We start from the raw sequence: 17,156 nt of genomic DNA, 5'->3' as shown, positions 1-17,156 counted from the left end.
CAGATACAGTTTATTGAAATGAAGGGTAAGCACATTCACTACCCCCTGACGTCATCGAGGGAGGATCCGCGCTGGTAATGTTGAAAGAGAGGATGCGCTCGCTCGCGCTTTGAGCATCGCTAAGAACGAGGGAGTCGCTTTTACTGTATCAGATCTAAATTAAAGAGAACTTGCTCAAATCAAAGGAAATCCTAGCTTTGCACGGAACATGGCATCAAAATGCCCCAAATGTGACAAAACTGTTTATTTTGGTAAGTCGTCAATTTTGCTTCCTTTTCGCAATTCCATGAATAAAACAATGCACACGCTGTCTGCAACGCATATATCTATAAAAGCCTACTTTCATTCTCATTTATCGTGGTGTGCGTTATAAATAACGTCTGCAAACCACACAGTGCGCGCTTGATAATTTACTGGCTAATCACGAGTGCACAATATTCTTACTAAATTAATTACGTTTTGTGATTAAGATTTGTCCATCTGATTGCAGACGCTGCAGCTAATCAAACTATTTTATCTGCTGAGATTTGAGATACCAGGAATATTGAAGTGGTGCAATGAAATAAATATGAAAATAACCAATATGAATATGAGAGAGAGAGAGAGTTTTCTGATTATTACTGAAATAATAATGCATGACGCATGAAATGCAGAATTAGGATGAATGAAAGTATATGACTGTATTATGATATTTAGAGCTCATAATCCCATTGCACTAGTTTATATTCTTTGGTTAAAAGCGGGTGACTATACAATAAGCAAATATGCTAATCAGGAGGATTTTCAATATCGAAATCAAGGTTTATATTCATTATTGTATGTACCTTTTCATTTTTAAATATGATCAGCTATGAGTGAAATATTTGGCATCAACCAGTACAACACCACCACAAACTGAAATGCATAGCTAGATTGAGCAGTCAGTATTAATGTGATTTGACCCATTTATTATGTGCAGTTACTACTTTCTACACTCTTCTGTCCAGTCTTATTTATGGGCCTTTCTTTTCATTCTCAAAAAGACTCCTGTGAATGTGTGCCACATATTGATTTATTGGAATGTTAAAGAGGGCTCTGCTTTATTCTTCCTCTATATCTACTCTGGTTAAATGTAACTAGGTGGAAATTATTTCAAACTGCAGGTGTCATTTGGCATTTGTCCCTACAGAGTAATTAGTCATTATATTAATTTATTATTTATCATTAACAGCTGTCGGCTAAAATTAATTTTTGTGAAACTTCCTACAAGGCTTCATTTTCATACTAAAACATGCTCTCACTGCAAATGAACAGCATTAGCCACACACCATGATGCTTATTGAAAAAAGGCAGACGATCAACATGTATGATTAGCAGATTAAAAATTTGTCTGTGCTAATATCATATGCTGAGCTGACTGACTCCCTCCCACTATAATCAGCACTATAATAATTAACATGTGAGAATCTACTTTGTCTCTGGCTGCTACTCGCTCTCATGAGACTTTAACAGCTGTGTGACCTGAAGAAAGCATTCCTATTCAATTGAATACCGCACACAGCTTTTAAGTACACAACCTGGCACACGGTTACTTTTAAATGGCTTTTAGTGGAGAAACACGCTTTTTGCCCACATAATTGTGCAGTTATGCCATAAAAGTTTATAGCAAAAATTCTGATGTGTGTGATGGACTTTATCTCCTCAGTCCTTTTTTGTTCCTAAAAGTCACCATTAAATCAAAATGGACAATTCTTGTTTTTATGGAATATTGCAATATTTATTATAAAGAATTTATCCATGCACATCATTTTTTTATTTTTTTTATTCATGTGCTCTCGTAATCTTTAATCAGAATAGTTTCCCCTCTGTAGCAAAGTTAAAGGTTCAGGGAAGAAGTGGGCAGGATCCGGCAAACATTCAAAGTAACTTAAATTCCAAAATAAACAAACAACAAAATGATTATAAAGTGGCTTCTGCTGCATAAAACATAATAAAACAACAACATAAAGTCCTAGACCTGGTCCTCTCTCGTCCTTCACTGTCCTCACTCCTCCTTTTATCCTTCCGAGCTCCTCCATGAGACTCACTTCATTCCCACAGCTCTTGGCCCCGCCCTGCTTGCCACAATCCCCCATCGCCCCTCACAGACTGGGGAGGTACCCTCGAGACTGTGCTCTACTCCACCGGCCCCTCCCCCCACTCCAGCCATGGCGGCCGCAGTACATGGGGGTAAGGATAGACAAGGCGAGAGAAAAAGAGATGGAAGGATGAGGAGAGAGAGGAAAAAAATCCTTGGTCCGGTTCCCAAAACGCACTGCCATCCGGCCCTCCACCAGCTGGGTGAACTCCTCCGTGATGCCTGGCGGTGGCCCTGGATAGCCCTCGGTGGACGGCAATGGCTCCTCTGGTTTCAGGCAGCCAGTAGCGAGTCCCACATTCCCTGCTCCTCCCTCATCATGGCGGACAGCAGCAGGCTTCAGCCTCAGCAAACGGTGGCGGCGACTCCACACCCTCTCGGACAGCAGCCGCTATAACCCAGGTGGACGGCAATGAGTTTGCCCGTCCCCCTGGCAAGTAACACCAGTCCACCACATCAAGCGTTCATGGTGGCAGAGTCTGCTCAGCTCGATGGCAAAAGAGAGACGAGTGATGGGAAGTAGAGAGATGGGAAAGAGGAAAAAAAAAACTTTGTCCGGTTCCCAAAACGCACTGCCTCCGGTCCTCCTCCAGCTGGATGAAGTCCTCCTCGATGCCTGGTGGTGACCCTGGATAGCCCTCGTTGGATGGCCCTCTGACTCCTCCGCTGCCTGGCGGACTGTATCTCTGGATTTGGGCAGCCGGTAGTGAGTCCCACGTACCCTGCTCTTCCCCCATCATAGTAGACCGCAGCAAGTTTCAGCCTCAGCAAACGGTGGCGACTCTTCCGCTCCCTCTCGGATGGCAGCTGCCCCTCTACAACCCAGGGGGATGGTAGCGAGTTCGTCAGTCAAGGCAAGGCAAGGCAAGGCAATTTTATTTGTATAGCACATTTCATACACAATGGTAATTCAAAGTGCTTTACATAAAAAGAATAATAAAAATAGAACATAAGGAATAGAAATAACAGTAAAAACAGAGAATTTTGCTATCTGGATGGAAGAGCTAGGAAGTCTCAGGGAGTTTGTTGTTGTTGTTGTTGTTGTTGTTGTCGTCCATCAGAGTTGGATCTAAACGGATCTATTCATCAGAGCAGATCAGAATGAATCTTCCTCATCCAACAGGACTGCTACCCCCCTGTTAGTCCCCCCGGGAAGTAACTCCAGCCCACCGCATCGAGCGTTCATGGTAGCAGGGTCTGTTCAGCTCGATGGTAGATGAGAGATGAGTGATGGGAAGATGAGAGATAAGAAAGAGGGGAAAAAAATCTTGGTCCAGTTCCCAAAATGCACTGCCATCCGGTCTTCCAACAGTTTGGTGAAGTCTTCCTCAATGCCTGGCAGTGGCCCTGGATAGCCCTTGGTGGATGGCCCTCTGACTCCTCCGCTGCCTGGTGGACGGATCCTCCAGTTTTGGCCAGCTGGTAGTGAGTCCCCCATTCCCTGCTCCTCCACCATCATGGCGGATGGCAGCAGGCTTCAGCCTCAGCAAACGGTGGTGACTCCTCCGCTTCCTCTAGGACAGCAGCCGCCCCTTCACTACCCAGGCGGATAGCAGCAACTTCATCTGCCCCCCCGTCAAGTAACTCCAACCTACCACTTCGAGCATCCATGGCAGTTGAGTCTGCTCAGCTCGATGGCACCTCAGATTTCCCACAGCGGTGAGGGCTCTTTGACAGCACGTTCCTCCTTCCTTCCGGGTTTCGGCACCAACGTAGCAAAGTTAAAGGTTCAAGGAAGAGGGAGGCAGGAACTAGCGGACTAGTGAACAAAATGAAAGTAAAGCGGCAGCCCTTCACGGACAACTTCCGCATAAAACATAATAAAACAACAACATAAAGTCCCAGGCCTGGTCCTCACTCGTCCTTCATTGTCATCACTCCTCCTTTTATCCTTCCTAGCTCCTCCGTGAGACCCAAGGTTCACAGGTTCCCACGGCTGTCGTCCCCGCCCTTGCTGGCCACACCCCCGTCTTGCAGTGATATCTTTTCTTTTCTATGATGGCGGGGGTGGGGCAACCTGTCACTCACATGAGATCAACCAATAGCAAACCACAAACTTCCAGTGATCAAATCTTGTCCCAATGGACAAAATCAAGTCCTTCCCTATTTTTTATTGTCCGAGAAGATGTTTCACTCAGATATACATCACAATAGGAAAGAAAAGACAATTGCAACTTCTGTTTTATGCCAACTTTAAGTTATTAGATTACTTAGATTATTGGTATATCTAAAACTCTTTTTCTCTTTTGTTTCTAAAGTGTTTGCATCCTCTGCAACTTTCTGTCAGACTGAAATTTGCCATGCATATCCTCACTATGGAAACAGCTCATTTGATACTCAGGTTAAGAGGGCATCATGAAACAGCAAGTCTAGAGACAAGGACTAATTACTGTGTTCAACTCTCTGCACATTTGTCTGCACCACAAAACATTCAGTTTTTAAACTTGTTCATTTCTTGCTGTGTGGGGAAAGATGGAGAAATAAACAGATGCGATTAAAGACAGAAAGTGATAGACTATTCCATGCATTTAGCATGAAATGGAAATCAAAAGCAAAAATAAATACTGAAAAACAATGTTATTAAAATAATAATAATATAATATAATATTATAATAAATAAATATATCTCCATTTTAGCTAGTTGCCTGGAAACAGCACTACATGACAATGGAAGAAGCCAAACTGCTACATGCCAGAAAATAGAATAATGTGAATAATATGTTTTTAATAATACAATTTTCATTAAATTTAACTAAAATGCACTAAAAAGTTAAATACATATCTCTGTATTTACTGCATCCATATCAACTGCATACCATTCAATTTGATGCATTTAATTATATGCTGTACGCACTGCTGCATTTTTATACTGACCAAAAATACAGTAAAACAGTAATATTATTAAAATGTAAAGTAAAAGTTTTCCATTTTATTATATTTTAACTTGTCATTTATTCATGTAATGGCATAGCTGAATTTTCAGCATCATTACTCAAGTCTTCAGTGTCACATGATCCTTCCGAAATCATTCTAATATGCTGATATGATGCTCAAGAAACAATTTGAATATTATCAATGTTGAAAACAGTTGTGCTGCTTAATATTTTTTATAATGTGATACTTGTGATATATATAATGTGTGTGTGTGTGTGTGTGCAATGATTAATCGTGATTAATCGTTTGCAAAATAAAAGTCTGTGTTTACGTAATATATGTGTGTGTTCTGTTTATAATAGTTATGTATATATAAATACAGACACATACATGTATATATTTAAGAAAAATGTTAGATTTATATATAAAATATTTATACTTACATGTACTATAATATATATATATATATATATATATATATATATATATATATATATATATATATATATATATATATATATATATATATATATATATATATATTTATTTATTTAAACATGCCTATATTTCTTAAATTTATACATGTATGTGTGTGTATTTATATATACATAATTATTATACACAGACCACACACATATATTACGTAAACACAGACTTTTATTTTGCTAACGATTATCGCAATTAATCGTTGCACATCCCTAAATGAGCGTCATGAATGAGAGAGAGAGAGAGATGTGCCTTTCACAGGGTGTGCCATGCCAGAGAAATTTTTTAAAGATAAATAATCACTAGAATGTAGTGTAATAAAAGAAACCCTTTTTATTGGTTTATTCTTCAAAGTCATCCCTTCTTTATTAGCTGTTTTATTGCCTTATATGCATCATGTGCTTGCAAAGTGAAGAAAATGGATTTGCTAACCTGAGGCAACATCCTGCAATAGAACACATAAAAATAAACATACCAAACATCCCTGAATGGATTTCACAATGTTTGACCTAAAATGTTATTGTACTGTTCTTTATTCTTGACTCACACTGACGTGATGTGATGTCTGCTCTGTGAAGGACGGCTCATGAGGGTGTTCTGTGCTCCCTCAGGCATGTGCTTGGAATATTCTGGCCTCGATATGAAGGTGTCGGATTTGATAAGAACCTTTCACTCCATAATAGTGTTTCACTGTCATCCACATACCCCTGAAATAATCTGAGACAGTAAACAGATGGACATTAGGAATATTCATATTACATCTTAGTGGACTCTTATGCATTAAAGAGAAGCTGCAGTAGCTGCAAGCTGGAATTGATTGGATGGTTGTGGTTTGCTTTTGTTCTATCTCATGTGAGTGACAGATTGTCCCGCCCTCACGCCAATAAACAAGAAGAGAAGAGATGTCATTGCAAAAGGGAGGGGAAGGTACTTTCATTAAAGATTACAAGTGCACATGAATTGATTAAAAAAAAAAATGATGTGCATGGATAAATTATTTATAGTAAACACTGCAATAATACATTTAAAATATAAGAATTGTCCATTTTGATTTCATGGTGACTTTAAGATATGCAACATAACTATCTAAATAGATAAACACATGTATGTGGTTCATAGCCTGGTAGACAGTTTTTTGTTTTTCTAACAAGACACAATCTCAGACAAGTCTCAAACCACCATTTCATAGAAGCTCTGATCTTTGCCAGGCACCATTACAGTAAGAGACTCTACAGAGTAATTTCAGCTCAATTGTTAAAATGAAAATGGTTGCTTTAGGGGAGAGTTTAACACTTATTCAAAGAGCCCCTTAAACCATTATCTTAATGTACATCTTCAAATGAATGATGATCTGTAAAAGGAATAAATCTGTTTGTGTCTTGTAGCGGAGAAAGTGACATCTCTGGGGAAAGACTGGCACAAATTCTGTCTGAAATGTGAACGCTGTAACAAGACCCTGAATCCAGGAGGACATGCAGAGGTGAGAGGAAGACAGCTAAAAAACAGAGAAAAAGAAAGTGCTGAAGATAAAACACCATTTAAAAAAAACCAAACAAACATAAAAATCCCATTTTTCCTTCCTGTGTATTTTCTACTAAACAGGAATTTGCTGTGTGACATTAAAATGCATGTTTATCTGGAAAATATTGTATCTGATGTGGTCATAATATTGATTTAAATTCATAAAGTTAAGCAATATTTCATGAGCAAGAGTGCTGTTCCAAATATCAACAGAACTGAAGCCATAGCAGGTCCATCCATTAGCATTTTCAATTCAACAGTTCAATAAACAATTAGTTAAAGGTGCCCTTGAATGAAAAATTTAATTTATCTTGGCATAGTTAAATAACAAGAGTTCAGTACATGGAAATGACATACAGTGAGTCTCAAACTCCATTGATTCCTCCTTCTTATATAAATCTCATTTACGCCCCCAATATTTGCATATGCCAGCCCATGTTCACAACATTATGAAAGGCATTAGACAAGGGCAGCCAGTATTAACGTCTGGATCTGTGCACAGCCAAATCATCAGACTAGGTAAGCAAGCAAGAACAATAGCGAAAAATGGCAGATGGAGCAATAATAACTGACATGATCCATGATATCATGATATTTTTAGTGATATTTGTAAATTGTCTTTCTAAATGTTTTGTTAGCAATTTTGCTAATGTACTGTTAAATGTGGTTAAAGTTACCATTGTTTCTTACTGTATTCACGGAGACGAGTCGTCGCTATTTTCATTTTTAAACACTTGCAGTCTGTATAATTCATAAACACAACTTCATTCTTTATAAATCTCTCCAACAGTGTAGCATTAGCCGTTAGCCATGGAGCACTATCAAATTCATTCAGAATCATATGTAAACTATATAACAGTAAACAATACTCACGTAATCCGACGCATGCATGCCGCATGAATGACAAACACTTTGTAAAGGTCCATTTGAGGGTTATATTAGCTGTGTAAACTTTGTTTAGGCACTGTTTAAGGCAAGCGTGAGCTCCGTGGGCGTAGAGCACGAGATTTAAAGGGGCCGCAGAGCATAAATCGGCTCATATTTAATGATGCCTCAAAATAGGCAGTTAAAAAAATTAATTTAAAAAAAAATCTTTGGGGTATTTTGAGCTGAAACTTCAGACACATTCACCTTAGACTTATATTACATCTTGTAAAAAAATGTTCGATGGCACCTTTAATATTGATTAACTTACAATTTAGTCTAGTGTTGTTAAAAGTACCGATTTCAGTACCAAGTCAGTACTGAAATTTAAAAAACGTGATGACACCAGCATTTCCCCTATAGCATTTTGAGCACTGTCGAGTGGATTCTTAAACACCTCTGATTGGCCATTGTGTTCACATGCTCAACAGATATGTCTGTGATTGGCTACAATGATCAACTCAACTCAATATTTATTTGTAAAGCACTTTCTAAACCATAAAAATGGACCAAAGTGCTGTCCATAAATAGTAGATAATTATAAAATTAATACAAACATAAAATAACAACCAAACATAATACAAAGAAAATCATGCCATCAGTCACTCACAGTTGACCTAATCAAACTCCGAAAACTCTGAAAGAATGTCCATGCTTGATGAGGATTTTATAGATAATGGAAGCACATTCCAGAGTGTAGGAGCCGCAACAGAAAAAGTGCAGTCTCCACTATACACCTCAGTCGAGACCGTGGGATGGTTAAGAGCGTACTCTGAGAGGAGCGCAGATGACGTTGAGACTGGTAGGGAATTAACAGGTCTTTTAAATACTCAGGATACTCAACGCTTCAAAAACATGTTGTAAATAGACATCTTTGATGCTCTTCACCCTAGCACTTACACAGATACACACGGGAGTGTTTGAAAGAATGCGTCTATCAGCGGATCCCTATTAAATCCCCTGATAGACGGATCCGCTCTACTTCTTGTTTAGTTCTAGACTATAAATGTGAGCATGCATTTACTCATCTCAATTGCACAAAAGCATATTCAGTATTCCTTAAAATGAATAAAGACAGTGAAATGCAAACTCAGAATATTACACAAACCTGCAATAATTAAACGTTAAACAGAACAAATATACTTTATGTATTTAATCTCCCTTTATTAACCAATGTCTTTGTTTCTGACCTTCAAAGATTCAGTTCAACCACTAATAAGCAAAAAATGACTTTATTTAAACATCACATTTGTGCTTCTTTTTTATAGTTAATTTTTTTTATTGCTGAAGTGTTGAACTTTTTCCAGCATCTTATTCTTCTGTCCATAAAAAGTAACTAAGTGATGCAATTCAGTGAACATGCAGAAAGGTTAACTGAAAAATGGGAAGTTATATGCGATTTGCAACCCTGTGTTAACGAGTGACGTGCCTTGCCATAAAGGTATTTTGGCTGGGCGTAGTTGATGTTAAACACACCTCATGATTCACATTATGGGATATTCTCATTCTAGGGAACATTTGATTGGATTGGACAAAAACTGTATTTGTAGCCTACAATTTCCCTGAAGACATCTGAAAACAGCCACAAACTAAAAATCACCAAACTCTTATTAAAGACTCTAAGAAAGTGCACTGACATGTTACCAAGTTTACATTATGATGAATAATCACACATTTAAACGGTTGTTGCAGTGTTTGTTCTAGATAATGCTGACAGTAGAGCAAAGAGCCTTAAGTGCTGCGAAAAAAAAAATCATTCCCAGTGTGAAAAATGTGCACTTGTAGATGATATACAGTAATACAAGGCCACTTAAGTGTACTTAAAAAGACACTATTTCTTAACACACACTTTTAAGTACACTTCGTAAAAATTGTCAAAATAAAAGTTTTAGTTCAAAGTATATTAACAAATATATTAAAATACATGACATACAAGTTTCAATATAAAGTATAATGTAATTTACCATAAATGCTTGTCAGTACATTTGGCAGTAAACTTTTAACCGTATTTCAAAGACAATAAAAGTAATTATGAAATTACACATAAAGATGTACTTGAGTCCTACTTATGTGGGTCAAAAAAGCACTATTAAGTTAAACTAATTGCATTTATTATAAATTCAAAATATAATACTCATTTAATTGTAAATGAGATGCAGTTAAAGGGTTAGTTCACCCAAAAATGAAAATTCTGTCATTTATTACTCACCCTCATGCCGTTCCACACCTGTAAGACCTTCGTTAATCTTCGGAACACAAATTAGGATATTTTTGTTGAAATCTGATGGCTCAGTGAGGCCTTCATAGCCAGCAATGACATTTCCTCTCTCAAGATCCATTAATGTAATGTATGTAAACATTAAATCAGTTCATGTGAGTACAGTGGATCAATATTAGTATTATAAAGCGACAAGAATATTTTTGGTTATAATAATGACTTCAAATCACTGCTTCATTAAGCTTCAGAGCATTATGAATCTTTTGTGTTGAATCAGCGGTTCGGAGCACCAGAGTCACATAATTTCAGCAGTTTGGTGGATTGACACGCAATCCGAATCATGATTCGACACAGAAGAATCATAACGCTCCGAAGCTTCATGAAGCAGTGTTTTGAAATCGGCCATCACTATATAAGTTGTTATTTTGTTTTTTTTGGCTCACAAAAAATATTTTTGTCACTTTATAATATTAATATTGAACCACTGTACTCACATGAACTGATTTAAAAATGTTTTTGGTACATCAATGGATCATGAGAGAGGAAATGTCATTGCTGGCTATGCAGGCCTCACTGAGTCAACAAAATTAAATAGATATTTAAACAAAAATATCTTAATTTGTGTTCCGAAGATGAACAAAGGTCTTAAGGGTGTGGAACGGCATGAGGGTGAGTAATAAATGACATTATTTTCATTTTTGGGTGAACTAAACCTTTAAGTGTCCAAAAACATTACATTCAGTTCACACTTAACAATGTTCTTGTAAAGGTGCCATCGAATTGAAAACTGAATTTACCTCAGCATAGTTGAATAACAAGAGTTCAGTACATGGAAATGACATACAGCATTTCCCCTATAGCATTTTGAGCACTGTCGAGTGGATTCTTAAACACCTCTGATTGGCCATTGTGTTCACATGCTCAGCAGATATGTCTGTGATTGTGAGTCTCAAACTCCATTGTTTCCTCCTTCTTATATAAATCTCATTTGTTTAAAAGACCTCAGAAGAACAGGCGAATCTCAACATAACACCGACTGTTACGTAACAGTTGGGATCATTAATATGTATGACCCCAATATTTGCATATACCAGCCCATGATCGAGGCATTACACAAGGGCAGCCAGTATTAATGTCTGTTTTGTGCACAGCTGAATCATCAGACTAGGTAAGCAAGCAAGGACCACAGGAAAAATGGCAGATGGAGCAATAATAACTGACTTGATCCATGATAACATGTTATTTTTAGTGATATTTGTAAATTATCTTTCTAAATGTTTCGTTAACATGTTGCTAATGTACTGTAAAATGTGGTTAAAGTTACCATCATTTCTTACTGTATTCACGGCGACAAGAGCCGTCGCTATTTTCATTTTTAAACACTTGCAGCCTGTATAATTCATAAACACAACTTCATTCTTTATAAATCTCTCCAACAGTGTAGCATTAGCCGTTAGCCACGGAGCACTATCAAACTCATTCAGAATCAAATGTAAACATCCAAATAAATACCATACTTACGCGATTATACATGCTGCATGACGAACACTTTGTAAAGATCCATTTTGAGGGTTATATTAGCTATGTGAACTTTGTTTATGCAAGGATAGAGTCGAGAGCTTGGGAGGGGGCGGAGAGCACGAGCAATTAAAGGGGCCGCAGCCTGAATCGGCGCATTTCTAATGATGCCTCAAAATAGGCAATTAAAAAAATTCATTTAAAAAAATCTATGGGGTATTTTGAGCTGCAACTTCACAGACACATTCAGGGGACACCTTAGACTTATATTACATCTTGTAAAAAAACGTTCGATGGCACCTTTAAATTAGCCTATATTATTTCCATAATAAGGACTCTTTTTAAAAATGTGCTAGAGTGTACATCTTTTTCACAAGGGCCGGTGCAGTTGTTTGCTCTTTCGATGTTGAGAATGTTTCATACTCTAATCTTTGGACAGCATGAGTGTAAATTTTTGATGACAACAGACAAGGATGGCAGGAACTAGATGCCTAATTAATCTCAGTGATGTGCTTTATCCACTGTTAACAGCATGATGGGAAGCCATACTGCCACAAGCCATGCTATGCTGCCCTCTATGGACCAAAAGGTACAGTGTATCTAATTAGTGTCTTGGATCCATCTATTCATAATTTGTGGGGCTTGCAGCAAGTAGGACACTCTCTGCTTTGATGCTACAGATTCTTAATGAGACAGCCTGCACTGGAGCAGCTTCATCACTTACAGTAAATCTCTGATCTTGAGATATGGATTAACGCTACATGCCCATGTTGAATTTTTACATACTGAAATGTTTAAAGCTGCAGTCCATAACATTTTGGTGTTCAGAATGTACTGATTTTATATAATGAGTGAGTACATCATGAATCCATTTTCCAAGCCATGTTTTTGTCTGAATCACTAAATGTATATATATTCTGACTATTTTAGACTGGTCGGGTCGTTACCGCTGTGGAGTAGCCCAGTACCCTGTCATAGACATAAACAGAGAGAACTGGCTCCGGCTACAATGTTCTTCTGCAAGATGCATGCGGTTTTCTTTATTAGAGTGCCAAAGGTTATGGACTGCAGCTTCAAATACCACCCATATAACAGAATCAGAAAAGAAGCAACTGCACTGCCTGTCTTCTTTCTGTAGGTGTGAATATTGGTGGGGCGGGATCATATGTCTATGACACACCTGCCAACGATGATACTGCCCCTGTTTCCATGGAAACCAAACCCAAGACTGAAGAGAAAAAGGCTACCAGGGGTCCAGTGAAGGGTAAGTTTGTATGAAATATCAGTTGTACTACTCATATCATAGATCATAATGGAGACTTAAATTCAAAGCTTTTTTATTATTATTGTCTTACAACACAAGTGAGTAAATAATGTAACCTAGATGTGTAAAATACAATACTTCCCAGTTGATTGAAGACACTGAATTGCAAACATTTTTGTATGTAAAACAAGGTTTTCTGAAACTTTGTTTAAATAGGCTATGCAAATGGCTCATTGCCTAATTAAAGGTGTAGTAAGTGATTTCTGACAAACACTGTTGATACACCAATGAGCCAAAACATTATGACCACCTGCCTAATTAGCTGTCGGTCCTCCGCATGCTGCCAAAACAGCACCGACCCGCTGAGGCAAGGACTCTACAAGACCTCTGAAAGTGTCCTGTGGAGCCGCCGTGGATCAAATTTATTGGTCCAGCACATCCCACAGATGCTCAATTAGATTGAGATCTGGAGAATTTGGAGGCCAGGGCAACACCTTGAACACTTCCTCGTCATTTCGATAGGGGACCCTTCACAAAGTATTTCTTAGGGCCTCCAGAAGTGTAGTCATATCTCTTTCTACACTTTAAAAAGTGTTGGGTTGTTTCAACCCAAGTTTGGGTCAAAAATGGACAAACCCAACCGTCGGGTTAAATTTTTGCTTTAAAGGTGCCCTCGAATGAAAATTGAATTTACCTTGTCATAGATAAATAACAAGAGTTCAGTACATGGAAAAGACATACAGTGAGTCTCAAACTCCATTGTGTCAAACTCTAACAGTGTAGCATTACCCGTTAGCCACGGAGCACAGCCTCAAATTCATTCAGAATCAAATGTAAACAATATAACAGTATTCATTACTCACATAATTCGACGCATGCATGCCGTATGCATGACGAACACTTTGTAAAGATCCATTTTAGGGTTATATTAGCTGTGTAAACTTTGTTTATGCACTGTTCAAAGCAAGCGCGAGCTCCGTGGGTGTGGGGCGTGAGAATTAAAGGGCCAGTAGCCCTGAATCCGCTCATTTATAATGATAGGCAGTTAAAAAAATTAATAATAAAAAAAAAAATCTATGGGGTATTTTGAGCTGAAACTTCACAGACACATTCAGGGGACACCTTAGACTTATATTACATCTTTTTAAAAAAAAGTTCTAGGGCACCTTTAAATTTTTAATTTAAATAATAATAACAGTTGGGTTTGTCCAAATTTGGGTTGAAACAACCCAGCATTTTTTAGAATGTAGAGTCTTTCTGAAAATCTCCCTCTTGCTCACTCTCTCTCCTCCCCCTTTATGAGTGGACACACCCCCTACTTCTGATTGGCTACAAGTGTGTTGTGACTGATCCGCTTTAAATAGCATTTCTCAGAAATTGCTTACTGCACCTTTAAATAAACACTAATTTGCATAGATTTCCAGAACATCTGAACATAAAGCCAGGTTCAAAATTTTGGTTTTATTTTGTTGACATATTAGAGTCAAAGGTTTTTACAGACAAGATTTTGATTATCTGTTTTTATCTTACTGTCAACAGCCAGAAAAAAAAAGAAATCAAGCATGATTTTAAGAATAAAATGTATAAAATCGGGCAAATGACAAATGAACAGACCCCTCTGTAAAAACCTTCAGATGGGAATAAAACTTTAAAGTTTGGTTTATTCTATATTAATATTATTTAATTTAATGTTATTTGTAAGAATATTTGTTTACTTCATTTCCTCCAGCTGCAAGTTTCAGTTCGTTCTCTGGTGAGCCGAACATCTGCCCAAGGTGCAACAAAACAGTGTACTTTGGTAAGCTCTGACATTCAGACATTAAAGTTCACCAAATATGGATTTGTGTGGGGATGTGTATGTTTAGCAGTGTCAGGACATACATTAGCATTTTTTGAGGATGGCTGATGCTTACAGAAGGGCCTGTGTTTCGTTCTTTGTGTTTCAGCTGAAAAGGTCAGTTCCCTGGGTAAAGACTGGCACAGACCCTGTCTGCGCTGTGAGAGGTGCAGTAAGACTCTGGCTCCAGGCAGCCATGCAGAGGTGAGGACAGAAACACACTGCAGCCTTCTTGTTGTGCTTCTAACCCTTAAAAGCATACCTTGGGTCTTTATCGACCCGGAAACATTCATTTTTTTAAAGTTAGACATCAACCTTCTTGGTATTCCACAATCGATTCATTATAAACCATCTAAATAACAAGGGGGAAAAAGTGTTTTATAAAAGAATAGCAACCCAAGGTATGTAATAGTGTGAGTAATTTTTTTCTGCGCAACAATAATTGAATCTCTGATAACTCAATAAGTGCAATTCACGTTTATTTCTCAATGTGGCAATGTCTGATACACAATGATGACTTACTGCTTCACTCATAGTTATGGCAGTCTTAAAACAAAAGAGTAACAAGTATCATCAGCAAAACATGAAATGGCTCAGTGATTTACTGCAGAGCAAGTACTGAACGCAATCAAATATAGTGTCACTGTCATTCAGTGGTGGATCTGGTGAAGAAGCTGTCAGAGATCAAAATGTTGATTTTGAAGACGTTGAAAATATAGTTTGTGATTACGGTTGAGATGGCGAATATGAGCCTGATGCTGAATGTACTGGAGAAATTAACTCTGATGATGACAGTCATGATGGTAAAAAGCATCTACTCAAATTAAACCCTTCCAAGTTCCAAAAGATAACGAAATATGCTTTTCATTATGTTTTATTCTTTTGTAATTATTATTAAAATTAGTGATAGATCCGAATATGTAATAATGATTGGAGAAACATGCATTTAAGGGTTAATAGTCAGAATCCATAATGAAAATGGTTGATTCTTATATAATATATATACATCATACAGTATATGTATATATGTACAGTGGGTACGGAAAGTATTCAGACCCCCTTCAATTTTTATGTATATATATATATATATATTTGAGAATTATTAGAATTTCATAATGTCTTTATTTAGTTTTTATGTTTTTATTTTATGTTATTGCAAAAATATTTTTCAAAATATATTTTCAATCTAAATATTTGTATATTGTGCAATATATATATTTTATGCCTTTACTCAAAATGTAATATATGATGTAAAATTGTAATTATATGCTCCTTAAGTACTGTTTGCGATATATTCAAGCATTTGTAAGTTTCACTTAAATATATTTTCAATTTGAAAAATATATGTGCCTCACCATGCTGTTTAAATTCAGCCTATATTTGAAATATAATTTGGTCAGAATAAAATATGTATGGGTTGCATGGAAATGTATATGTCATGTTTCAGTACTTTGTAATATCATAATGGTGCAGCTTTTAAAATGTTTTTTTAACCAGATTCTTTCACCCAGATTCAAAATGACACGTGAAAACAAGTATTATTTAATAGTATACCTGTGTTCTGTTTTAAACTACAGCATGATGGCCAGCCCTACTGCCATAAACCCTGTTATGCTGTTCTCTTTGGGCCAAAAGGTACGTTTTTCAATATATATATATATATATATATATATATATATATATATATATATATATATATATATATATATATATATGCTCATCATGATATGAGCATGATGTTATCTCTCTGTTTTTGTTCAGGAGTTAATACCGGAGGTGTTGGCAGTTACATATACGAGGACCCAAACACTGAAAGCCAGTCCTAAGAACCACAAACGCATCAGCAGTATTAGCAACCTTAGATTCAAGCCTTTTGTCTGCTTCCTTTAAATCTTCCTCTTTTTCTTGAGTCTGCACTGATCTTGTTAATCTATGGAGTGCCACTTACATACTAATTCCACTCAAAATGAGCTAGTATTACTAATTACTAACAGAAGTATGTGTTTAGCCTTTTTGCTGTATTTGTTTTTTTTTTTTAATATTTTTAAGAATGTAGTTAACATATTGATTTTTTGACTGTGACTAAATGACAGGTAACAACAAAATTTAGTTTAGAATGAAATGGTTTTGTCATTAGTACTAACATGTGATTAGTTGTGTAGCATTTTAGCACACTTATTTATTATACATTAATATACTTATATATTATGACAGCGTATGTTTTTTTCTGAACTTTGCACTTAAGATATGTTTATGTATTAAAAAAATTGTATTTGTAATTAAAAAATATTGTTAAGTGTATTTAATTGTTTTGTTTAATTTCACTTGGGATGCTGTAAGAAAGAAAGAAAGAAAGAAAGAAAGAAAGAAAGAAAGAAAGAAAGAAAGAAAGAAAGAA

At 36.8% G+C, this 17,156-nt stretch overlaps 1 protein-coding gene across 3 annotated transcripts; it reads left to right on the top strand.

Moving 5' to 3' along the window:
* The first annotated feature begins 114 nt into the window (after positions 1-114).
* Positions 115-17,051, top strand: crip2l (cysteine-rich protein 2-like). 3 transcript variants are annotated; one of them, XM_067384732.1, is made up of 8 exons: positions 115-251; positions 6,862-6,956; positions 12,189-12,246; positions 12,796-12,921; positions 14,651-14,719; positions 14,868-14,962; positions 16,336-16,393; positions 16,520-17,051. In XM_067384732.1, the coding sequence occupies exons 1-8, from the start codon at positions 209-211 to the stop codon at positions 16,582-16,584; spliced, it is 609 nt and encodes a 202-aa protein (XP_067240833.1). In that variant the 5' UTR covers positions 115-208; the 3' UTR covers positions 16,585-17,051. The 3 variants fall into 3 exon arrangements, with proteins under 3 accessions (XP_067240833.1, XP_067240834.1, XP_067240835.1); XM_067384733.1 differs by lacking the exon at positions 115-251 and adding an exon at positions 6,289-6,403; XM_067384734.1 differs by lacking the exons at positions 115-251; positions 6,862-6,956; positions 12,189-12,246 and adding an exon at positions 12,296-12,382.
* Positions 17,052-17,156: the final 105 nt, after the last annotated feature.

Source organism: Chanodichthys erythropterus, chromosome 4 (assembly GCF_024489055.1).
Source record: "Chanodichthys erythropterus isolate Z2021 chromosome 4, ASM2448905v1, whole genome shotgun sequence".
NCBI classification, from domain to species: domain Eukaryota; kingdom Metazoa; phylum Chordata; class Actinopteri; order Cypriniformes; family Xenocyprididae; genus Chanodichthys; species Chanodichthys erythropterus.
Note: the sequence above shows the minus strand (reverse complement) of the source record. Positions and strands in the feature narration are given on the sequence as shown.

What these genes read in the sequence shown, in the direction of transcription:
- crip2l (XM_067384732.1), top strand. Translation starts at nt 209, where the DNA reads ATGGCATCAAAATGCCCCAAATGTGACAAAACTGTTTATTTTG. An exon ending in TGCCCTCTATGGACCAAAAG is followed by an intron (nt 12,247 to 12,795) that starts GTACAGTGTATC and finishes TTCTTTCTGTAG; the next exon opens with GTGTGAATATTGGTGGGGCG. An exon ending in CAACAAAACAGTGTACTTTG is followed by an intron (nt 14,720 to 14,867) that starts GTAAGCTCTGAC and finishes TTTGTGTTTCAG; the next exon opens with CTGAAAAGGTCAGTTCCCTG.